Source organism: Notolepis coatsorum, assembly GCF_963971535.1.
Source record: "Notolepis coatsorum genome assembly, chromosome: 12".
NCBI lineage: Eukaryota > Metazoa > Chordata > Actinopteri > Aulopiformes > Paralepididae > Notolepis > Notolepis coatsorum.
The window spans coordinates 69,285,476-69,311,376 of record NC_140176.1 but is presented as its reverse complement, the minus strand read 5'-3'; the positions used below and the strand labels follow the sequence as shown (position 1 = coordinate 69,311,376).

At 43.5% G+C, this 25,901-nt stretch overlaps 1 protein-coding gene across 2 annotated transcripts in view; it reads right to left on the bottom strand.

The window, feature by feature from the left end:
- Positions 1–23,580, bottom strand: part of LOC311237705 (ATP-dependent zinc metalloprotease YME1L1-like) — a 34,408-nt gene extending 10,828 nt beyond the window's left edge. Inside the window, exons 1-12 of one of the 2 annotated variants that reach the window (XM_084325671.1) lie at positions 23,393–23,580; positions 22,474–22,608; positions 19,447–19,612; positions 18,542–18,643; positions 18,005–18,108; positions 17,415–17,565; positions 17,077–17,184; positions 15,380–15,553; positions 13,978–14,130; positions 8,194–8,326; positions 7,257–7,319; positions 471–583 (exon numbers count right to left, since the gene is read on the bottom strand). In XM_084325671.1, the coding sequence (XP_084181797.1) occupies positions 471–583; positions 7,257–7,319; positions 8,194–8,326; positions 13,978–14,130; positions 15,380–15,553; positions 17,077–17,184; positions 17,415–17,565; positions 18,005–18,108; positions 18,542–18,643; positions 19,447–19,612; positions 22,474–22,608; positions 23,393–23,419 (1,429 nt within the window). In that variant the 5' untranslated portion in view covers positions 23,420–23,580. The remainder of the gene's footprint in view (positions 1–470; positions 584–7,256; positions 7,320–8,193; positions 8,327–13,977; positions 14,131–15,379; positions 15,554–17,076; positions 17,185–17,414; positions 17,566–18,004; positions 18,109–18,541; positions 18,644–19,446; positions 19,613–22,473; positions 22,609–23,392) is intronic. The other variant, XM_084325672.1, reaches the window with a different exon arrangement.
- Between the last annotated feature and the right edge of the window lie 2,321 nt (positions 23,581–25,901).

Genomic DNA, 25,901 nt, shown 5'->3' with positions numbered 1-25,901 from the left:
GTCCAAATCTTGAGAGGGAGACAGAGAGAAAGATGGAAGAGCGATGCCGAGCACTTTCTGACTAGGCTCAGTATACGGAAGAAATGGATCCCACACGGGCGCTCTTACATCTGTCAAATGCAGATGTGTGCTCGAGTGCAGTCGCTCAGCGCTCACCATGAGCATTCTCACCATGAGCATCCTCACTGTGAGCACTCAGTTACTTAACGCACCCACAGAGAGAAAGACGCTGCTCGCTTGGGGAACTTGTTTTCGCCGCGATCTGTTGTTGTGAATATATAATGACATTTCAAAATCTAGACCCCACAAATAAGACGACACTCCTTTTTCAGATTATTTTACATTCTGCACAATACGGTAGTACTACTAATAATAATAATAATAATATGTATGAATAATAACAATAATGTATGACTCTCATTTGATCTCTCATCAAATTAGGTATGCAAATGAATACATAAGAGACGTACCAGGGTCCATTTTGATCTTGGCAAGGTACAAGTTGAGGATTTCGGTGCGTCCTTTCACATCAGGATGAGGCACCGTCACCTGCATGTCAAACCTCCCTGGCCTGATCAGAGCACTGAAAAGCAAAGAAATAGTAGTTTAGACTGTCATGCTGTTGAGGGGGGCGAATACCATTGTTTTTGACACATCATTCTTAACTTGATAGGAGTAAATCTCAACTTTTGTATGACAGTTAACACTTTGAAGCTATTTCTGCTTAAAGGCATACTACCGTTTTCAAAGTGTCGGAGGCTGACTGACAGTTTTGCATTCCCTCTGGGCTGCCAGGTTGAGCAGGATACATTATAGTGTGTGAAGGAGATTTGACAGTCTCTCAATCTATTGTGGCAACATCAAACTCATAAAGAACCCCACATTTAATTTGAGTTTCACAATTCCTGTGAGTCTATGGAACACACCTGTAAGGTTTTTTTCAAAAAATAATTAATTGTTTTGAATTTCTAATCAAGTACTCTAAAGCAGCATTTTTCCACTTCAAGATTTCAAGCTGTTTTGGGCTGAGCTCCGCCCATACTCGCAAATCGCTTTGAGTGACAGTCACCCACAGTCTGCACTGGCAGACAGAGAGAGACATAGAGAGATTGAGGGGGATAATAATTAATTTCGCGGCGGGGGGCATAATCCCACGGGACAATGCATTGGTAACTTGTTTCAAATGACAATATATACCCCTGTGAATATTAGGGATGCCCCGATCGATCGGCCAGCGATCGGTATCGGCCGATATTCAGTATAAATATGAGTTGGTGAATTCCGATAATGCTTTATTTTCGTAGATCGTGAAAACCGATTGAAGACAAGCGCGAAAAACATGATCCAATTCTCAGCAGAGTTCTCACTCGCTGACTTCTCTCACACGCACACAGCTGCTGCTGCTGCAGCGCACTGCCCCTCCCGCTCCCCCTCCCCCCCCCAGACCCGTCATGTCAACAAGCTCCGGCAATAGTCTAGTGCATGAGACCTCCGTGAGCTAACATTAGCTACCTAGCTAACGTTACTGTTTAAACAAAATGACTATTCACTTTTAGTTTAATACATGAGGCATTGTCTAACGATATCTAGCTGGCTAGCTACTGATAGCTCCTGATATCAACAAATGCTCCGGCAATAGTCGAGTGCATGAGACCTCCGTTAGCTAGGTAGCTAACGTTAGCTCACTGTTTAAACGAAATGACCCAGTAAACTAAATAGTTCACTTTAGTTTAATACATGAGGCGTTGTCTAACGTTATCTAGCCGGCTAGCAGTAGCTACAGATATCTCCTGATATCAATGTCTTATAACATAATTAACATTATTCATTTTTGCAGCTGTTGGCTAATTAGCTATCATGCTTCATAACTGAACACTGCGAACATCTTATACGTTTCAGACCCTGTTAGTCAAGTTGAACTATCGCTCTGACTGGGGACGCTGAGGGCATGCTGAATGTGTGGAGTGGAGCTGTTTGCAGATAGTGAGCATTTTGACTTGTGTGGTGGCGATAATAATAATAATAATAAGATAATACAACTACAAGTATAATTATATAATATATATATTCCATTAAAAAAAATTATAATAATTATTAGGGCTGTCCCCGACTAAGGATTTGGATGGTCTATTATGACTGGCCAAAATTTGCCAATAGTAGACTATTGGTAGTCAAATTTTTTATAATAGATAATATTTTTTATTATTATTTTTTTTATATATATTTTTTGTATCATTCCATTTGGGCTGTGGGGGTGCTTAATGTCTGAAGGAGTCGACTGAAGGCTTCTCGTCCTCTGCAAAAGCATGCAATTGGTCCACTGATGGATACATCTTGATATTTGTCTAGTGTGTTCATTAGATGGGTGAAATCCTCTTTCAGTGCCTCTGTGCCTGTTTTCGTAGGCAGTTAGCTTCTGGTATGCGTGCCATTAGCGTTAGCCACGCTTCTAGGCCTCTTTTCTTTTGGAAAGAATGATAAAAAAAAAAGTACATTTTTTTTTTTAATATATATTAGACTAAGAGGTTGGCTGGTCGACTACGGCTCCTTTCGACCGATTAGTCGACTAATAGGGGTCAGCCCTAATAATTATATATACATTTTTTTTTAATATAAAACCAAAAAACTATCGGTATCGGCAGTGTATCGGCCGATATGGCTCATAGACGGATCGGAATACGGGCGCGCGCGTGGGAGCGTGCGCAATGATATTTTGCATCAGGTTGACAGTGATATGCGAGTGCTCCCGACTGCGTATGTGTTTCCCCGCGCGCGAGGTTGGGAGTGTGTGTTGGGTGCTCCGTGTCCCTCTCTTTCTCCCTCTCCGTCTCCCTCTCTGTCTCTCGCTCGCTCGTCACGGTCTGTGTCCCGACTGCGTGTGTGTGTTTCCCCGCACGGTCGGGGAGTGTGTGTAAGATGCTCCGTGTCCCTCTCTATCTCTCTCTCTCACTCATGCTCTGCTCTCTCTGTCGGCACCCGCGCCACATCAACCCGTTTGAGGAAGTGTCAGTATTTCCATTCGCTCTGTTGAGTGTGCTACAACCATAGAGGGGGCGTTAGTTATGCAGATCAGCAGCACCTATTGACGTCAGGGAGCGAGTCAAATCAGAATGGCCTAGTTCACTGTGGGATGATCTTGTCTCAACTGAATTGGAGCAATCCGCCAAAATGAGAATTAGAGACACAGACCCCATTGATACAAACCCCCATTGCTAGAAAACAATGCTAAACACTGGAAAAGGCTATTTATAAGACAGGGGACCTTTAATAATTCACATATAAACTCAAAACTACATGGGCAGCACAATGCTACTGTAACTAGATTTACTGTATGGATTTATTAACACTTTCCCCGCCAATCACGTTGTACGACGTGTTTCAAGTTCATGCGAATTCTGCCAATCCACGGCGTACGACGTTATTGTGATCATATTTCATATTTTCGCCATGGTATTCATATTTCCCTCACAGAGCCTTGTCTGATGCAGTGGGACTCGGCACAACTCTGCAACGATTCAATACTGCCCCCTGGTGGATGATCGGCGAGTTGCCAAACCGGAAATGGCCGTTGGATCTCGGTGAGTCTCCTAAATGGTCCGGCCACTCGCATATCGTCGCGGGACTCTAGCCACACACCGTGGATATGGATTGCTGCCATAACTCAATAATCGACATGATTTGGGCGTGTATTAGTATTATACAAACCGGAAATGGATCGACTCGATCCCCATCAAATAACTGGGATCTTTTTGCTCCAGTCTCATCGCCCAACGGTAAGAGGAGGCTGTCGTGACTTTCAGCCTGTTTGTTTATTATTATCCATGCAAACTGCTCTGATCTATATATCACCCATACTACATAAAGCATTTAACGACGATCACGGAATTATAAACGACCCCCCCCCCCTTCCGTTCACCCACGCATGATCAGTCATAACGTTTAGGACCATGTACAGTTGACATTTTTAATATAGCGTGGATCGGTAACAAACGGCATTTGATAATCTATATATGCATTTATGCCTATATCTCACGTTCTAGGAATTACTGCAGAAAACGATAAAACATATTTATATTCTAGACGGTATTTTCGTATGAATGTGTGAATGAAAAAGTAAAACGTTCCTACATCCTGAACGATAGATAATCGATGTTGAATGGGCCATAGTAATGTCAATTTAGCAATACAATTTAAAAAGTTATAGCCCTGCAAAGAAGGTGAACATCTCCATAGACTTACAGTACTGGCAGAGAATGGTATAAGATGCTGAAAGTGCGTGGCAGGGAATGTGTTAACCGCAACACAATGTTCACCTGGCTGAAGCAATGCCAGCCACCACTAGGGGCAGAGTGGCTAACAGTGAGTGAGTGTGAGTGAGTTGCTGGTCATAGAGGTGCTTCACATCTAATACAAACATGACTAAATAAGGCCTCTGGAGGCTCTGCTGTTAACTCCTATTAGGGCAAGACTGACATTAGATGTAATGTCAAAATAGTATCAGTGCCATATTAAACTAACAAATGTATATAAAATATATAAAAATACAAATGCTTTGCATAAACATTATAAAAGTTCTTGCTAATTTCCTCATCATTATTGATGTTACACAAGTCAATGGATCTAGGTTGTGATGGTTGATGGTAGGGTTATGTGATGGTTTATGGTAGGGTTATGGATCTAGGTGGTGGTGGTTTATGGTAGGGTTATGGATCTAGGTTGTGATGGTTGATGGTAGGGTTATAGATCTAGGTTGTGATGGTTTGGTGGTGTTGTGAAGGATCAGATTAAACCGAATATATATATTTATTTATGGATATATATTTAATAGTATTTGTATATCGTTTGATATCCCTTGTATATTCTTTGTACATATACACTGAATATCCCTTTAGTCTACTACAGCCCATAATAGTTCATTCTCTCATTGGACAAGAACCTGGCGCCAGCAGACAAGCCCCTTGAGTCAAGTTCAATAGTGCCGACGAACATGTCCCAACTAGCCCCGGTTCCGCGTAGGAATACGGCTACCGAAATAAATACGAATGGTACTATTTGTTCACCGTGCATATAAATATGGCGCAAGTAAAGTAGAACTTTCTTTTAGTCCATTAGTCCTTTACCCTCCAACCTAGTAACAGACGTGAAGCCTCACCCACGACCCACGTGTGGTGCAGTATGGCCTATTTGGCCCCAGAATAGGCATTGAGACCTCGTGTAAATTCATAGCTGAATTGTCATAGTTTGGCACTGTACCGTCGAGTGGGACGTATTTCTATTAAGTTAATAATAGTCTATTATGTATGGTGCATCGTTCGGTTAGAGTTCTAAAGTGAGCAGCACCCCCATCGTTTCCTCGCGTTATCTAGAGTCTTAACCAGGCTGGGCAGACCACGCGTGGTGCTTTCATCCGAGGAGTTCTGGGCGAGGACGAGTGGACCTGCACATTGGATTACCTACCCGGACGACTGCTGAGCCTATACGGCATGGAATATCTATTTGCTTTGGGTGCTTTGATTTGTGGAGCGGATAACAGCCAACGCCGGTGAGTGTTGGAATTACCCCCGAGAGGAGCCCAGGTGAGACGACGCTCAACCCAGACCGAGGCCGCCTCGCTTCTCCTTCGTTGTGGACCTACAGCCTACAGCTACCATCTACAGGAGGGCCCAAGTGTATTCATCTGTGGATCAAGATCCTGCGGGCACTGTGTTCTGTACCTGAATTCTCCCCAGGAATCGTTGGCCAGATGGGATGCAGCTGACGGCTCTCCAAACCCCCCCCCCCCCCCCTACTGACTTACAACCAGCAGGACCCCTTTTAGTATCCCGCTATAATCTTTAAGTACCATCGCTATAGTTCCCTAAAGAACCAGGTTGTATACTTGCTTCCTGCGTAACCAGAGATTGGACATTCAGTGTTGATTTGCCTACGAATACTCATTTGCCTTACAAGTGCATTCAAATCATAAATGTAATTAAGTGAATGTTGTATATACCTTTTGCTATATTAAACCTTCGACTGTTATATTTGTGTGGACCTGATTTCATATGTGGGAAAGTGTTCATCATAGATATCGTGTACTGTATGGCCAGAAGTTAAAGTACATCAAGCGGTAGTGGTTTAATGATACCATACTTATCAATACAGTCAGGGAATTGTACCCCTCAGTTACAGTAGGGTTATGGGGAGAAAATTGCCTGAGGCATTAAAGAAAGGTTTTTAAATCGTGGCAGTGTAGAGATGTAGCTATATTTATTTGGGTGCTTGCCCTTATTCCCCTGGAAATGTGGAAAGCGACCAGTGGCAAAAGGTAACTAAGCACTGTAGCATTTTGAGGTACTTGTATTTTACTAGAATTTTTGGGAACTTTGTACCGTTACTACACTACATTTCAAAGGAAATATTGTACTTTTTATTCCACTACATTCACCTGACACCAGTAATCAGTTACAAGTTACTTTGAAGCAAAAGACTTCCCAATCCTCTCCTCGAGGCACCCCAGCCGTTCCATGTATTTGTTAAATTCCACCACCAGCACACCTGATTCAACTTAACAAGCCCTTTATTAGTTGAATCAGGTGTGCTGGTGGTGGAATTTAACAAATACATGGAACGGCTGGGGTGCCTCGAGGAGAGGTTTGGGAACCACTGCTTTAGAGGACAATGGTTCGAGGATAGATCTCCCAATCATCGCAATACACAAACATCATGTAGAACGCGCACTTGAGTAGTAGAAAGCTATCTGGCTGCATGTTAGCCTAGCTTAGTACAATGAATGGAAGTGGACATGGCCGGTTAGCCTTCGGGAGAGGTGTTAGTTGGACAATGCCTAGGCTAACCGGCCATGTCCGCTTCCATTCATTGTGCTAAGCTAGGCTCACATGCAGCCAGATAGCTTTCTACTGAACGCACAGAGAGGAAACTGGTATCTATCTTCTCATCTCTCTCTGGATAAGACAATAAGCTAATTTCCCAAAATGTTGGCGTGTTCCTTTAGTTTAAGTACATTCAATATCAAACACTTCTCTACTTTTACTTAAGTAGAATTTCAAATGGAGGACTTTTTTACCAGAGCACTATTTCATCTGGATATTTCTAGATTGACTCGAGTAAAAGGAACCGTGTACTACTTCCACCACTGAAAGCGATCCTTTGAACCCAACTTGACTCGCAACACAATCAGCTTTATCCTGACCAGGGATCAAACCACAGAAAGGTGACAAGGAGAGACTTAATGTCTTTAAAAACTGTAAACATACTTATCCAAAGCCTCTGCAAAGTTTGTAGCTCCAATGACGATGACTCCTTCATTGGTTTTAAACCTGCAAAACACCAACACCTCCAGTGAGCTCAGTGCATCCTGCCGTACTTCCAGCAGCATGGTCATATCCACACTGTCTAGTTTGACGGCCCGATATACCACTTTAACCCTTTCACTACCACTAGCAAAGGGTTAACCCTTTCACTGCGACAATACAGCAGGTTAACCTTCTGTAGTGTGGTAGTGAAATGGTTCATTCAGACTAGAGCTGCAACTAGCAACTATTTTGATAGTTGATCAATCTATTGATTATTGAAACGATTAATTTTATGGCAAAGAAACTAAACATTATTATTCCTCGTACAATGTTCTTTCAAACAGCTTGCAAATTGTTATAAAACAAAAATGAAGAGTGCTAAAATATAGTAGTCCTACTATTACTGAGTAGTAGTATCGGAGTAGTATTACGAGCACAGTATTGGACCTGAAACCAATACTGGTATCTATATCGAGACATCCCTAAAATTAAACACCTCCCTCCCTCCCACACTAAGTTACACATGAGAGATGGACACATGTCCATTGGCTATAACAGAAGACTAACCCCTCCCACACTAAGTTACACATGAGAGATGGACACATGCCCATTGGCTATAACAGAAGACTAACCCCTCCCACACTAAGTTACACATGAAAGATGGACACATGTCCATTGGCTATAACAGAAGACTAACCCCTCCCACACTAAGTTACACATGAGAGATGGACAGGACACATGTCCATTGGCTATAACAGAAGACTAACCCCTCCCACACTAAGTTACACATGAGAGATGGACACATGTCCATTGGCTATAACAGAAGACTAACCCCTCCCACACTTAAGTTACACATGAGAGATGGACACATGTCCATTGGCGATAACAGAAGACTAACCCGTCCATCTCAGCCAGCAGTTGATTGATGGTCTGTCTGGAGTAAGGATGCATGGGGGACTCGATCCTCTTTCCACCAACGCTGTCAAGCTCGTCAATGAAGATGACACAGGGAGCGTTGGCCTTCGCCTCTTCTGCACAAGAACAATAGGGTGGATTCACGTTGGTAGAGGCATGCTTCTACTAATTTCACATCATTAACCAAGGACTTAGAGCAGCGGTTCTCAAACTACGGGTCACTAGGTGACAGTGGGGTCTCGCATTGGCAAGAAAAAATATATATAAAGAAATCAAGAGAAAACCCGACGAGCCCAACTGAGATCGAGTTTTCCACCTGGCAGCTGTTTGTATTTGCCATGTCTCGCCCCTTCATCAACGGAGGCCGACACAGTATTCGAATACACATCTCACTACATCCTGCGCATATAATTGCGGAGACCACGTCTCGTCTTTTGTGTGTAACCTTGACACTCGCAATGGATAGGTTTCAGTGTTTCCCACAGGATTTTGTGAGACTGTGGTGGGTGAACCTCTGCCCCTCTAGGGGGGTCCGGGCGCATGGTCCCCCGGAACAAATACATTTTCTTTACGTTTTAAGGTTAAATGCATCAATCTGGTGCACTTTGAGAGCAAAATAAAGAGGCTAGATCTATGATGAACTTTGTGCTCAAAACACAAAATCGACTAGAGCATACATTTGAGCCATCAAAGAAATGAAGCAAAAGTGGTTACCCGTGTTGAACTGGTTTATTTTTTAGAAAATAAAAAAATATACTGGATTACTATTACGACTACTACCACTGCCAATACTACTGATACATCCCTATTGGCAAACTTTATATTTAAAAAGATATTTAAAAAAAAAAAAATTAAATGTTGGTTCATTATAAAACTGTGGCGGGACCAATTAGACTGTGGCGGTCACTGTGCATGATCAAGTTCAACAACGTGTGCTTTTATTTAGATATTCCTTATTTCCACATTGAAATTACACGATACATTAAGTGTGGGGTCGCCAAAAAAATAATCCTAAATAAAATGGGGTCGTGGTATAAAACAGTTTGAGAACCCCTGCCTTATAGAATAGAATCAAATAAATTAACCACACCCCTTTGAAGAATGGCTGAGAGAAATGGGAATTTGAATGGGGGAAAAAAAATAAAAAATTCTTTCACTGTTTCACAGATATCAGCAGGGAGACCAGATGGTCTAGAGGTAAAGAGGCTGGCCAGTAACCGGAAGGTCACTGGTTCGAACCCCGCCACTGACAGGAGGGTGTATTCCAGCTGTGAGCTGGTGACTGAAGGCTGGGTGGCTGCCTGGTATTACAGTTCAGGGCCCTCATTCATCAACGTGTGCGTAGAACATGTTCTATTTCCACACGTAAGCACAGAATTTAGAATGAGTGTACGCACAGGAAAGTCGGGATTCATCAACCGTGCGTACGCAGGTCCTATGCTCCTCCGTGTTGATGAATACCACTTTGTTCTACCGTCAATGCTCGTGCATGATTATCCATATATGGTCATGAAAGTGAGGAAACACCCCCCATGGGATGTGAAATAATGGACTGACCCGAGCGGAACTCTGAGAAACTTCACGGAGATTGTTCAATGTTCACTGCTGTCGAACCAAGAAGACACTATCGCGTATTATGGGATAAATAAAAGGCGGACTTGTAAACGGTGATGTCAGATATCAACGGCTCCCTAAGACCACTGCTGCAATTCTGCCTGGACAGCTCAAAATACTAATAAAGACCATTCGTTGACCACTGTTTGGCGTTGGTTGTGTGTCATTATAACCGTGCTGTAATATGAATGCCTTTATTAGTTGTGTTCGATTGGCTATATGATTTTTAGAGGCATCTATTTTGATGTCAGTATTGGGTAGCCTATATAAACAATAATACGAGAGCATATACAAGAACAATGAATCTTACTGCCATGTATGATGTAGCAGATACGCCATGTGTAGCCTGCCTATATGTGATCAATACAAACATGAACTTGAATTCCATCATGTCTGTGTGCGGGTCACTGCGGGAACTCACAAGGCTGTTGTCACAATGTAAATAAGAACGTGCACTGAAAAGTTACAGTATGTAGTTGGTTGATTATTTGTATGACAGTCAGTAAACCCTTGCAAAAAGTATCCGTTTTATTTAATGAATTGAAAACATTCAGCATCGCCTTCCTCCCGGCATCCAGCAATAACATGTATCAGGCAAATGCGCATCGCAACATTGACTGAGTGGAATCCCTTTCTATTCACATAACTGCATTTGTGATGGAGCTTTGACAGCTACAGTAACAGTCTATTGCTCGATCCATCTCCAATATCACGATGGACCGTGCCGGTGGCAAAGACCCGAGGGTGGAGAGGATCTTGAATGAATTCCATCATCATATATATATGTTGTGCGTCTGTCCACTATGTTTGTTACTTTGTTATTCCCCCCCCCCCCCCTATCTATGTAAAGCGACCTTGGGTCTCTTGAAAGGCGCTATATAAAATGAAGCTATTATTATTATTGTTATTATCATCACATCTGTGCGGGAGCTCACAAATAGACTGTTAGTCTCAGTGAAGTTTCAACAGAGGTCATCTATTCTAACCAACAAATTGAAGTAGAAAGCATTTCGTGACCAATCTTATTTGGAAACATGACACAAAATAATTTGCTTTTTATTTGAAACAATATCTAATCGCGTTTGGAGGTTGGTGTTTTGCGTCTGCCAAACAAGCAGGCCAACCTCTTGTTCGCGTGTGAGCCCGTTATAATTACACTACTGTCGCTATTTTACAATGAACTATAATGAATTACGGGTCATACAGAAGTTGAACACTAATGCACGGAAGCTTATTTCCGCCTTGAAACTAATGCAGAACTGAGGAGTGCTTATGCGTAGTGTTGTGAAGGATCAGATTAAACCGAATATATGTATTTATTTATATATATATTTAAATAGTATTTGTATATCGTTTGATATCCCCTGTATATTCCTTGTACAATATGCACTGAATATCCCTTTAGTCTACTGAACAGCCCATAATAGTTTCATTCTACCATTGGACGAGAACCTGGCGCCATCAGCCATACCCCTAGGTTCAAGTTCAATCGTGCCGCCCAACATGTCGTGGCAAGCCCCGGTTCCGCGTAGGAATACGTCTGGCGAAATACGAATGGTACTATTTGTTCATAGCGCATATATATATGGCGCAAGTAAAGTAGAACTTTCTTTTAGTCCAGTTCTTTACCCTCCAACAGAGTGACAGACGGGAAGCCTCACCCACGACGCACGTGTGGTGCAGTAAGGCCTACTTGGCCTCAGAATAGGCATTGAGATATCGTGTGGATTAATAGTTGAATAGTCATAGTTTGGCACTATACCGTCGAGTTGGACGTATTCTATTAAGCTAATAATAGTCTATTTATGTATGGTGCATCGTTCGGTTAGAGTTATAAAGTTATCAGTACCCCCATCGTTCCTGACGTTATCTGGACGCTTAACCAGGCTGGGCAGACCACTAGTGGTGCTTACATCCGAGGAGCTCTGGGCCAGGGCGACTGGACCTGTATATTGGATTACTCTACCCGGACGACGGCGAGCCTTCCACGGCTTGGATTATGCTTTGGGTGCTTTGATTATTCCATGGATAACGGCCAACACTGCGGAGTGTTGGAACTACCCCCCGGAGAGGACTCCAGGTGAGACGGCGCTCTACACCAGTGAGGTCGCCTCACGTCTCTCCGTTGTGGACCGGCAGCTACCGTCCACCAGAGGGTCCAGCTGTATTCATCTGCGGACCGAGGTTCTGTGGGCACCGTGTTCAAGACTTTGAATTCTCCCAAGAAACCGTCGGCCAGATGGGATACCGCCAGCGGCTTCTCTAACCCCCCCCTCCTACTGTCTTACAACCAGCGGGACCCCCCCCCCCTTAGTGTATCCAGCTATAATCATTTAAGTACCATCGCTATAGTTTCCTAAAGAAACAGGTTGTATACTTACTCCCTGCGTAACCAGAGATTGGACATTCAATGTTGATTTACCTACGAATACTCATTTGCCATACAAGTGCATTTCAAATCATAAGTGTAAACAAGTGAACGTTGTATATACCTTTTGCTATATTAAATATTCGATTTGTACATTTGTGTGGACTTCGTTTCATCAGGTGGGAAAGTGTTCATCATATTTATATCATGTACTGGATGGCCAGAAGTTAAAGTACAAGAGGTAGTGGTATTAAATACCATATCTAACAATACAGTCAGGGAATTGTACCCCTCAGTTACACGTAGTAACGATATTCTACCACTGGGCGTCAGCTAAGTGTGCTCTGACCTGTGCGTAGACGTAAGCACGGAGTCAAGTTCAAGTTGAAATTGATGAATCCCACTCTTTGCTTAGAAATGATCGTACGCACAGGGTAAGCACAAATCTGTGCGTAGAACACGTTGATGAATGAGGGCCCAGGCCTTTATTTCTGGTGCATGAACTGGACTAACTTTTCGATGCGTCTTACATCTTCATCAGAGTTAAGTGAACTGTCCATCTGCTCCACTATACATTTTTTGTTTGGTTATTGTGACTGTGCAAATATATTTTTTCAACTGTAGATGAATAAAAAAAATGTATGTATATATATTTTTTTTCTCTCCAATTAGAAATCCCACTGTTAACACATTGACCACCGGGGTTGTGCCCATCTTATGCCACTCTCTGCCACCGTTAAAAGCCTATGGAGATGTTTACCTTCTTTGCAGGGCTATAACTTTTTAAATTGTATTGCTATATTGACATTACTATGGCCCATTCAACATCGATCATCGATCATTCAGGATGTGGGAACGTTATACTTTTTCATTCATACATTGTTGTGTTAATACCTTCGAGAGTATAAGTATGTTATTAATAATTTCTGCTGTAATTCCAAAAACAGTAGTTATAGGCCCTGAAGCATATGATAGATTATCGATTGGCATTTCTTTCCCATATACACGCTCTATTAAAAAATTCAAATGTATATGATCGGTATAAATTATGCTTCATCATGCGTGGAGGAAAGGGGGGGGGTCGTTTATAATTCATTGATCATCAGTAACGGCTTTATGTAGTATGGGTGGATATATTGATCAGACTGTTTGCAAACAAGGAAATGCACAATCGGGTTGAAAATAACGTTACTGTCCCCTTACCGTGTGCCAATGAGACTGGCGGAGAAAGATGCCAATTATTCGACGCCGATCACCTAGATCCATTTCCGGTTTGCATGGCGCAATAAACGCCAAAATCATAACGATTATTGCGTTATGGCAGCGATCCATATTATGTACTATAGTGTCTGTCAGGAGTCCCGTAGCGAGATGTGACTGCCGGAGGAATTTCCTCGACGCACCGATGACACTTCCGGTTTTTGAGTGTGTAACTCACCCGACCATCCACCAGGCGGCGGTATTGAGCCGTTGCAGTCTCATTCAGGGTCCCGCTAGGGCACCGGGGGTTGGGTGGATGAATTATGAATGCCATGGCGAAAAAATTAAATATTTATCTCAAAAACGCTGTACAGCGATGTTGGCGGTCAACGCATGGCGGGCAATAACGCTGGAAAGCGATTTTGGCGACCAATGTGTTAACAACGTACTTCCTAGATCCAGCCATGCAAGGGTTCCTGGTCAACTGAGGTGCTCTACAAAAGGAACCTGGTTGAAACCTACGTTAGCCTTCAAGTTTGACACGCCCCGGTTCCTCTGCACACAAAGTAGCAAATGAAAACGTACTGAAGAGGTTCCTGATGCGGCTCGCCCCGACGCCCACGAACATCTCATCGAACTCTGATCCAGACGCATAGTAGAAGGGCACGTCCGCCTCCCCGGCCACCGCGCGCGCCAGGAGAGTCTTTCCCGTGCCTGGAGGACCAATCAGGAGGATTCCTGAAGGGACACATGGAGGAGACAAATTGGGGTGAGAATAATTAGATCCACACGTATATTGAATAACAGTTTGGTTTTTGTTTTTTCCACCAAAGATGTTCAATAAACTACTAAAAATTACTTTGCAGCATCCCTACACACCTTTAACCTCCTTGAGGAGGATAGAGTGATCTATGAACACCCCCCCCCTGCTCCCCCCCCCCCTCACGTCTTACGTTTACATTTCAGTCGTTTAGCGGACGATTTTATCCAAATCGACTTACAAGTTCTGTACAAGTCAGCAGGAAGGGTACAACTCTGGCAGGTAATGGTAAGTAACATTGTTCATCAAACAGTGTTGAACTTAGGCGCTACATTCTTGAGTGCATAGTAGTAGACATATTAGCATAGTAGGTAGTATAGGCATGGTAGATTACTTAGTAGCAAAGTGCATAGTAGTAAATGAGAAAGTTGACTGGCTTGGGGAAAGAAAAAAGAATTATAACAATACTAACCCCCCCCCCCCCTAGTGGGTCAACTTTCTCTTCCACCTAAACGTTTCAAACTCATTAAAGGTGCTAAGTAAGTGGTATTTCTTTTGTTTGTTAAAATAAGTGGTTTACATGTTAAAATAATAACTATATTCCAACAGCCATTACTGATATTGATCGTCTGGTCAGTAACATGGGTCTCCCAGTCCCTCCACTCTGCAGTAAACACAAAATAAATGTTCTGGTATTCCTTCCCACTTTATCGAATAAGAACTAAACACTGCAAAAATAGTCTAAAAAGAAAAAATATTTAAGCAATGTATCGCTGAAAAAGGTTAAATAATCTTGCCAGTGCAAATCTCTTGACTTGACTTGACAGTGCAGTAAGCAAATTTGGCTTGGCAAGATTTCTTGAAACAAGTAAAAATATCTAGGGTTCTCTCTCTCCTAGTTGGATAAAGTGGGAAACACTCTATATCAGCGATGGCTGTTGGAATGTAGAGCTATTTAACACATATTTTTAACAAAAAATACCACTTACAGCACCTTTACCTCTCGATAACCGTCAAAGAAAATGAATGTGTGCAAAACAGTTTAGAGCCATGGGATACGTGTGAGATTATGTGCAAAATAAATCGGCCTTGTTTTTTGGTGAAGTGCTCCTACAAAGCTCTGCTAAATTGGATGTATGTTGAATTTGCGATGCTGCCTTCCACCTTCTTTCAACCTAACGGCATTACAAGTAAAGGGAAGGGGAAATACAAACCACAACACACTACCTTTAGGCAGCTTTCCACCCAGCGCGGTGAACTTCTGGGGCTCCCTGAGGAACTCCACCACATCTTGAAGTTCGTTCTTTGCCTCGTCTACTCCTTTGACGTGGTCGAATGTCACGTTCTTCACCTGGACAGGGTCCACTGCAGAATCCAGACCGGAGCTGGCACGGAACCGCACTGCGGAAATCCACCGACAATCAGTTCAGAGGGTCGATTGACCAGAAAGAGGGCGGGGCTTGAGACAGGTCAATTCCAGGTTTCATCAGATTAAAGACACTTTTTAAAAGAGGTTTGAAGAAGCTTTGGGTTTCATTAAAATACCTACCATCTACAAAAGATACAATTGTTTATAGGGCTGTACCGAATGCTTCGATCATAATGTTGACATTTGAATTCTAAATCAACATTCGAATTTTTTCTTTTTAATAAAAGGATTTTATTTTGTGTCTATTCAATCTGTTTAAACCAATGGGGGTTTTCTTCACAGTTGCAGTTAAAGATTAGGCTACACTAATATGATAATATTATACTATAAGACGTCACCATCACTTTCATACCAACCGTGCCCTTATTGGATTATTTATGTTGACGAAACTGATAGTAGAAAGTTGATTTAATAAAAGAAAAAGACTAATTTAATCAGATTAATCACTTTATTCAAATTGAGGATTCAGTAAAAAAAAAAAAAAATGTACTTTTTTTTTTATAGACATTCGAAGCTTCGTTCGAATACTTCAATCGAAGCTTCGAATGTTAAAAAATTACATTCAGTACAGCCCTAATTGTTTATGACCACAGTACCCTTACATCCAAAAGTATACCGCTTTTACAAAATCAGGACTTACAGGTATTTGAATATAGTGCCAGGACATGGGCATTAAAGGGGAACTATCTTATAAATGACCTTTTCCTGTGTTTAGGGTTATTTTCTAGCTATGTGGACTTATAGTAATAGAATCTATGTCTCTAATTCTCGATTTGGCGCATTCTTCCAATTCTCCCCTCACAATAATGTCCCTCCCTCAAGTGAGTCATCTGAAAATTTGCCTATATGGGACGTCATATGGTCTCTCTCTCTCTCTCTCTCTCTCTCTCTCTCTCTCTCTCTCTCATAGCAGCAGCAAACTAACACAACGTATAGACATAGGGTGTCTGTCTGTCTGTCTGTCTGTCTACACCCCCTCTCTCTCTCTCTCTCTCTCGACTGACTGTCACTCAAAGTGCTTATGGGCGGAGCCAGGCCATAACAGCCTGATTTCTTGTGGCTGAAAAATGATGGGTTTGAGTACTTGATTAGAAATATAAACCAATGCATTTTTTTTTTAAACGTACAGATGTCTTCAATAGACTGACAGGAATTGTTTAAAGTTGCCCAAATAGTGCTAGGAATAGTAAAATAGTTCCCCTTTAAAACACATGTAACTTGTAGAAATTTGATTATTTAGCCGCAGCATAATCAGCCAATCCCTACATGCACACTAACTGGGCAACAATAATGCTTTAGTATCTGACCAAGAAGCCATCAGCCTACTGCTTGATATCTTAAAGAATGTCCCTACAATCGGCTCCTGTGAAACACTCATTTGCACATACCTTCATATAGTGAAACTTATCAGCCTCTTTCTACTTGAGGCGTACATGATGTAGGGTCACAGGTTGATTCACAACAATCATAAGAATGAATGAAAACTGAAACAAACCAGCGTCAGAAAAGGAGCCTTTACCCGATAGAAACGGGGTTCTTGACAAGGCGAAGAGATTGATGAGGAGAATGACCAATAGGACCAGCCTGGTCCTCCTCAGTGTGTCTGTCAACAGGATATAGAAATCTGTTAGTTGTGGGTGGGAGTCAATCATGACACATCACCTGGTGCAGCTCTGTGTGTTCATGCAGTACTGCCACCTGGTGACGGCCTGGTGCAACTGCAAATGGGTCAGTTATGAAACTGTAGCTGCTGAGTGGGAAGTAGTAATAGACGAATAGATGAATGGTTTCTCTGTGGATCAAAGTGCAGTGCTTTGTAACTAGGTAACATGCCTTGTGTTTTCTGAGTGAAGCCCTGGGATTTCATGAAGCCCTCTGTGAAACCAGTCTTGAAGGCATCATGCTGGTTCTCTGGGAGGTTCCTCTGCTTTACTATTTGGTCCATTGACTGCGGCTCCGGTGCCTTCTCTCTCATGAGCAGCCCCTGTGAGTGAAACCAAGAGCGCCAAGTTGACGTGCAGCAAGGAGGTCCAAGACTCAAAAGAATAGCAAGAGAAATGTAGAGAGGAGGGAGAACTGGATTCCTTATAAAAAGAATAATGGGAGGCACAATGTTCATATGGCCTAGATCTAACCCAGGTTCTCATGGGTCTAGACCTAACCTAGGTTCTCTCATGGGTCTAGAGTCTAGACCTAACCTAGGTTCTCTCATGGGTCTAGACCTAACCTAGGTTCTCTCATGAGTCTAGACCTAACCTAGGTTCTCTCATGGGTCTAGACCTGACTTAGGTTCTCTCGGCCTAGACCTAACCTAGGTTCCCGCATAGGCCTAGACTTAACCTAGGTTCTCACATCGATCTAGACCTAACCTAGGTTCTCTCATAGGCCTAGACCTAACCTAGATTCTAGGTAGCATTGCTGACCTTCATGAAGGTAGTAGGAGTGTAGACCTCTGACTCTACTGGAGCTTCATAACCAGACCGCCTGGCCTTCCTCAGCGTTTTGAAACCCCGATTCTGGACCCATACTGAAAGGGGAATGGGTGAGAGTTGACATGATGTGAAACAACATGTTAGAATCTCTTTGTGTAAAGTGTGCAATTTCATTCCAGAAGTAATAAAAACAACATTTCAAACAATACACCCTGTTATGAAAAATTATGACTGCTGGGAGCATTGTAAACATTTGCAACATAGCTAGCCATACCACTGAAGAAGGACATTGTCCGAAACATGTCTGCTTTTGATACAGGCTGCCATTAAAAAACATTGAACCTGTGAGTGCTGGTCCGGCTACCCTGCTTTGATATACTAAACATTTGCAACATACATTTGCACTCTGGTTGGATGCCAAACTTATTTTTGTTGTACTGTACTTGTGCTGTATAATGACAATACATTTTAATCTAATCTAAACACTGAGAAATTCACTGATGTTAAGTAAATACAATTGTTCCTTACTGGGCAAGTGCTGTAGTTCTGAGCAGACTGCTTGTAGAGGACTGTGGTATTGTCTGTAGAATATTGGTGAGCCAAAAACTCCCAATCTTCTGTGTGAGAACCCTATGAAACATAAACATCAAGTTTTATCAATGCAATACAATACAGATACAATACTGTAAAGTACATGTATTTTATTGTCTACTTATTGTTTTTTTTTTTATCCACTTTTTCTCCCATTTTTCTATAATTTTTCTCCCATCCCAATTTCGTATCATCCAATTCAACCCTCCCCTGTCACGAACGCTGTTTCTTGCCTCCCACAAGCCGGCTGCAATGTGGACTAAGTCATACATGGCACAATTCCCCTCCGGTACTTGAGGTAACAGCAGTCGCATCTTTTCACCTGCGCAGCTCGATCTCTCAGTGGTGAGGAGTAACGCGTGGGAGGCTCACGCTGCCCCCGACACTTCCTGATTCTACTGCGCAGGCGCACCAACCGACCTGTAGGAGTCGCTGTCCACAACGCCTGATCCCCACCCATCAGTTTCCCACCCCCTAATACGGCCAATGTGTATTAGTATGAACGGCCAGCTAAACTGAAAGCAATGTGGAGCGCTGGGCTCGAACAGGCGAGCCCAGCGTCTCTGCATTCGTGGCGAGCGCCTTGCCCACTAGGCCACGTAGCCACCCATTGTCTACTTATTGTTATACAATAAGAAAACAGCACCTGCAAACGTGCTAAATAATGTCTGTTACAGTACAAGATACTGTAAGCTTGGACAAAACCCCAGAACATTAGATTTCAATTCAACAAAAGGATGTAACAAGATAAAATAAACCTGTGCATAATCACATTAAAAAAAAGGAAACAAATCATAGAAAATGACGGTAACTTGTGGAGTACAGAAAATCAAGATTCTCACCATGCTTGTTGTGGAAGAAGGAGTATGCGGAGATGTGGGATGTCCTCCATGATGCAGGGACTGTGGGCTCCTCTGGTCCTAGTGTGGGCAGTAACCTGCTGATCAGCTCATCTAGGTGACCCGCCCTGAGCTCTGACAAGCCTAGGTCCCTGAGGCTCACACTGGGCTGTGGAGACACAGCGATGGTATGGAAACCATTAGTCCTAAATCTATGGTGACGAGACGTTCTGACAAATTTGGACGGCAGCTTTGGGCGCAGTGGACACACTATAATGACTTGTATTGGGCTTGACACAATTTAACGAGCTGCGTTATTTTGACTTGATTGATAACCACTGTTATACAGTGTGGGTGGGTTATTCATTATTATTTAACATACAACGCATTGGACACATTGTGATGCGTTAGTAAGACATGTATTGAAATGTACATTAGAATTGTCTTCATAACAATAAAGAAATATGGGGCGGTCAGGTGGCGTAGCGGAGATTGGGCTCGTCACCAATGCAAGAGGCTGCGGTCTCGACTTCCGGAGAGTCAGCATTGCCTTGGCTTGGGCTGATCGCTATACTAACTCGTTTGGCTGAGTTAGGGGGAGGGAAGCCGTGGGTGGGTCCTGGGCGTTGTGGACAGCGACCCCTACAGTTCGGTCGGGGCGCCTGCACAGCGAGGGTAGGATCTGGAGAAAGGTAGTGTGACCTTCCACACGTTACACTCTCCCAGTGAGAATCTGCGCTGCCAGGCTGGCTGCCGGCTGGCTGCACATGCGTCGGAGGAAAGCATGCGACAGTCTCCGGCCTCCCGGACCAACAGTAGGGGGGAGTGTGCAACAACCAGGAAGGGGGGGGGGGGGGGGGGGGGGTTGGCATAACGACTAACAGTGGGATGGGAGAAAAAAGGAGGGGGAAAAAGATTAAAAAAAAAAAAAAAAAAAACAATAAAGAAATATGTGAGCTATTGAGCAACTGGATCTATAGCCACGTGCAAATGTGTTTTTGTTGACATTTTTAGCAAGCCTGGGTTCCTGGTTTTTTTATGACCTCTCAATATAATTGAATACTATTCATGACCATACTGGCAAAAAAAGTATGATGGAAAATGACTATGAAAATTGTTGGGGGGGTAACTGATAGGCTATTACCATACTGCTTACTTTGCAGCCCGGACATTTCCCCCAAAACACATATAAGCCTTAGCAAGCCACATAGCCTATAACGAAGGTTATCCTATAACCCTAGTTATATGATTACTGGCAAAGCGTCTTGCTTCGCCTATTTGACTACACTCGTGCCTATTGCACACGCTTGAAAAAAGCGTGTGTACCCCCTGAGGTCCCTTACGACCATCAATGCGGGGAGGGTCCTATCCCCCACACTCGTCCTAACGAGGAGAGGGAGGATAGGACTGCGACATGCGTACTAGGGAGCAGCTTCCCTAAAACGCACGTTCTAATACCCACAGGGGGAACCTGTCCAGCCAAGGTGTAACAGAGGGCAACTGCCCTAGTACGACTAGTGTGACAGGTGTTGTTTCTGACAGCGCCTCAACTCCATCAGGGCCACCATGACATTCTAACGAAAAGTTGACTGGCAGCCCCGAGGTCCCACGTGCGTCTTAAGACATATCGCCAGCGCACAGCATAGGAAGAAATAGGTGGAAGCTGTCTTCCACCTCACTTGCGTGAGGGGGAGGGTGGAACGCACCATAGCCCCGGAGCGATAAGAGCGACCTCCATGTTGCGCGCTCTTCGCGTAATACCCGACTTGGCAAGGGGCGGGGCTCAGGGAACCCCACTGTGGGGGATTCCCTCAGACACGTCTCACTCGGAAGACTCGCTCTGCCATGCCAAGCCTAAGTCCCACGGGGCCATGGTAATTAACCCTAGCGCGCTGAGCAGGGTCAAATTCGGGGTCCCCAGTCTGGCCAGACGGGGACACACCAGGGGCCCGAAAGAGGCTCTTTCCGTGGGGCCGGGGTAATTAGCCCCAGCACGCCAAACGAGGGCTTCACCTTTACAGGCTGCCCGCTGCTCACGCCTACCGATTGCTCGGTGCGATGAGCAACAGCCTCGATGCCACCTGACAGTGCTCGGGACCCCCGAGGGGACCTTACCTTGAGCGCAGGGCGGCTCGAGCCCTCCACCGACCGCCGCACACCGTCACCGGAGAGTTATATCGCCGGTCTGAGCCGGAGGAAACTCCATGACGAGCGGTGGACACCAAGCGCTTCTCTTTCTGAACGCGCTGGGGGAGTCCTGAAAAGGACTCTGCGGAATATACTTCTCTTTCTTCTTTCTAAATCCTGTCTTCACTGCTGCAGGTACCTATGAGCCAAGCCTTTTCGCGTGAAAAACGAGGAAGGGAGTAGTATGGCCACTACCCTGGCATAATATGACCGGAGGTTGGCGTGGCGTGGCTAGGCTATGTGTGTAAGGTGCATGATTGGTGATGATTTCAAGCGTGTGCAATAGGCACAAGTGTAGTCCAATAGGCAAAGCAAGACACGGAGCCAGTATGAAATATAACAGGGGTTCCTGAGAACAAGAGTCAAGTCGAATATTTCACAGGTTTTAAGCCACTTGTTCTGTATTTCTGTTGCTGCCTGTGAACAAGTACTTACCGTCAAACAGCGACCTCTAGGCAAAAGAGCCCTGCTTGGTATTGCACCTTGTTTACATTTTGATAATTTATTATCAATTGAAAAAAACTAAAGTATTTCTGGAGCTTGGTTGTCTTTGGCAGACTTTATTAACAGATTGCAGAATGGGTACAATACAGTACAGCTCAATACTAACAACTGCTAAGAGGATGAAGACCAGAAAAAGACTTTAGTCTTGTTTACATAAGGGTCCTCCATTTTCAATTCATCAACTGCCTTCAAACTTGTGCAATGACAATAAATCGAGTCTAATCTAATCTAATTTTTGATAGGTTGGGAAATTGAGTACCAGTACGTGCTTATGGTTTAGAAAACTGAGCATTCAACTTTACAAATGCATCAAGATTCGTGGATGTGGCTTATCTTTACCTCTTTGAGCAATGGATCTTGCTCTAGAAGAGTGAGGTCTTTTTGCAGGCTTTGGACTGAAGCTGTGGCTGCAGAGCTGGCGGAGCTCTTCAAGGAATGGAGGGCATTGATGAGTTGGCTGAGGGGCACTGTAACCTAAGACACAAGTGTAGACAGAGTGGTCAATTATCATCAATTGAGGAAAAACGAAAGTATTTCTGGGAGGTAGTTGTCTTTGGCGGAGTGTAAAGGTTTGATTGATTGATAACTTTATTATTAACAGATTGCAGAATGGGTACAGTACAGCTCAATACATACAATTGTTAAGGGGATGCAGACTAGAGAAAGACTTTCGTCTTGTTTACATCAGGGTCCCCCATTTTCAATTCATCATAACATATATGACACATATGACATACAGGTAGACAGTACTGCTACATCTATACAGTTATGACATACCAGATTTACAAATACAGTACTGTTTGTGATACAAAAAGAGTCCAGCAAAGAGAGTATATACATTTGACGTAGAAACTGTGACAGGGACATTATGTCATTGGCCACAGTCACTGTACTACTGCACACAGCGTTGGTATTATGTAAACTCTGACGGATGGACACTCAGTTCATGTTACCATTGACAACACCGTCCCACGAAGGTACGAGCAAGATGTCACGTAGCGCTATTAGCGTCATATAGCCAATTCCACATCTTTCCAACGAACCAAGCGGAAAACAATTAGCACAATTCAGCTAACTAGCACATTATGTGATCTACAATCTTTGACATTAGCGAACCATCCATAGCAACATTCGCAAACGTTAGATACAGTTGACGTTACAAAATAATACAACCTTACAACAACAACCCTTAGCTAACGTTAGCGGAGAGACTAGCTACTGACTAGCTTATCTACTGTCTGGCATTGCGTCGTAGTACCTGTGGCTGGAACGTTGTCGAAAACATTATTCCAATGTAGTTACAGTTACAGGACAGGGGTTAGTGTGTAAAGACAAGAGCCTCTATGTAATTATTAAATATGTCCACCACTTGCAATGTCCTTTTGTTTTCCTTTATCACACAACTTAGCTCTCTCAGCTCGTAGCTGACACGCAAATGGTTCCTGCCGAGAGGTCAACAAAGCCCATGATAATAATTACTTCCGGGTATTCTTCTTCTTCTTTATAATTTCCGGCAGTAACTGTACATTCTTCTTCTTCTTTGGACTTAATGTCGGATCGCAACCACAGAAAGGCGCATACCGCCACCTCCTGTACAACCCAGCAACGTTTATTAAATCATTTAACTTGTTCTATTTCCATATTTTTAAATAGAGACCGAACCGCAAATAATAACAACCCAAAACAAATCAACTCTAGCTAGGTAACAATTTCACAATAATATAAAAAAGGTAATATTTTGACCGTCCGGGCCCGCCGGGATCGGCACCTCTGTACTCAGCCTGGCTGCACGGGTATGTTCTCTACGCACTTATACAAGCTCGACCATGGCTAAATTGAATATTTTAATTTGGAACGCAGGAGGGCTTAACGCCCCACACAAGCGTGCCAGTGTCCTTTGGCTATTGAAGAGGAGAAATATTGACCTTGCTCTCCTTAGTGAGACGCATTTAATGGTAGGTGACGTGTCAAGACTGGCAAATCGGCAATATCACGTTATCTCCGCATCCTCAGCCGATGATAAGACGAAAGGAGTAGTCATAGTTACAAGACGTAACCTTGATATCAAAATCTTGGATGTATGGTCGGACACGGAGGGAAGGATTACTATAGCAAAAGTTGAATTCTTGCATAGGAAGATGGCTATAATAGCATTGTATGCTCCTAACACATTTGATTCAGCGTTCTATAATACAATCACGAAGAATATGTTGGAACTTAATGGATACGCTCTCATTGTGGGTGGCGATTTTAATGCGTGCTGGGATGCGGAGATGGATAGGTCTGGGCCCTCTGAAACGAGCGACCAGAAACGGGCCTCTAAGGCCCTCAGGATGTGGGCCAAAGACACGGGGCTCTCAGACCTCTGGCGCTTATGCAACCCCACCCTCAGAGATTACTCTCACCTGTCAGCCAGACACAAAAGCTTCTCTCGAATTGACTATGCATTCGCGTCCCCTAATATGTTTGATAGTTTCGATGTCTCATTGGTTCCCTTGGCTCTCTCAGACCACAAGGGGATTTTCCTTACGGCAACCTTTGGCAGGCTCTCCGCAAGAGCTCCCAGATGGCGTTTTAATTCGACCTTGCTAAAGAACGATGACTTCTGTTCTGAGTTCAGGAGTAAACTAGCTGAATTTTTGCAGATCAACGTTGGCACAGTAGAAGACCCTAGGGTCCTGTGGAACGCATTGAAAGGATTCATCAGGGGTCATGTCACACTATTTGCCTCCAATTTGCGAAAATCCCGGTCAAAAAAGCTAGAAGGACTGGAATCATTATATGCGGACCTATACGCATCCTTGCAAACTGACTATAATGAACGACTAAACACACAACGTAAGATAGTCAAAAAAGAAATAAACTCCATACTTAAACAACAGTCTGAGTTTTTGATACACAGGACAAGACAAAATTACTATTTTCACGGCTCCAGACCTAGCCATCTATTGGCAATGAAAATACGATCAAATGATCATTTCTCAGATATCCCCTCGATTAGGACGAGCCAGGGTGCAGTCACTACTGATTCGAAAAAGATCAATGACACTTTTAAAGAGTTTTACTCACAGTTATATAGCTCAGAGGGTAATCTGGATGACTCTAGATTTGAATCGTTCATTGGCGGGCTTGAGATACCCCACATTTCTGAGGAAGAGGCCAAGGAACTGGGGAGACCGATTACTCTCGTAGAATTGAGGGAGACTATTGTTGAAATGCAGAGGGGTAAGGCGCCAGGCTGGGATGGTATTCCACCCGAAGTGTATTTAGCTTTCTGGGACCAACTGGGTCCATTGATGCTCGATATGATCAATTACGCTATCGAACAAGGGGAGTTCTCAAGAGATGTCAATATGGCGTTGATTTCTTTACTTCTCAAAAAGGACAAAGATCCCAATGATTGTGGTAGCTATAGACCCTTGAGTCTTCTCGGGGCCGATTTAAAGGTGTTTGCCAAGGTGCTGGCCCGTCGCCTGCAGAGATTTATGTCTGTATTGGTACACTGCGATCAAACTGGTTTTATCCCGGGGCGTCTGGCTGCAGATAATCTTAGGAGGCTGTTGCATGTAATCGATAACAGTAAAGACAATACAACTCCATCCACAGTTCTGTCTTTGGATGCCATGAAGGCGTTTGACAGACTTGAGTGGTCATATCTGTGGAAGGTACTTGAGGTCATGGGTCTTGGAAAGAGTTTTATTCATATGATTAAAGTCCTGTATGCCTCGCCGTCTGCGATGATACTGACAGGCAAAAACTGTTCCACA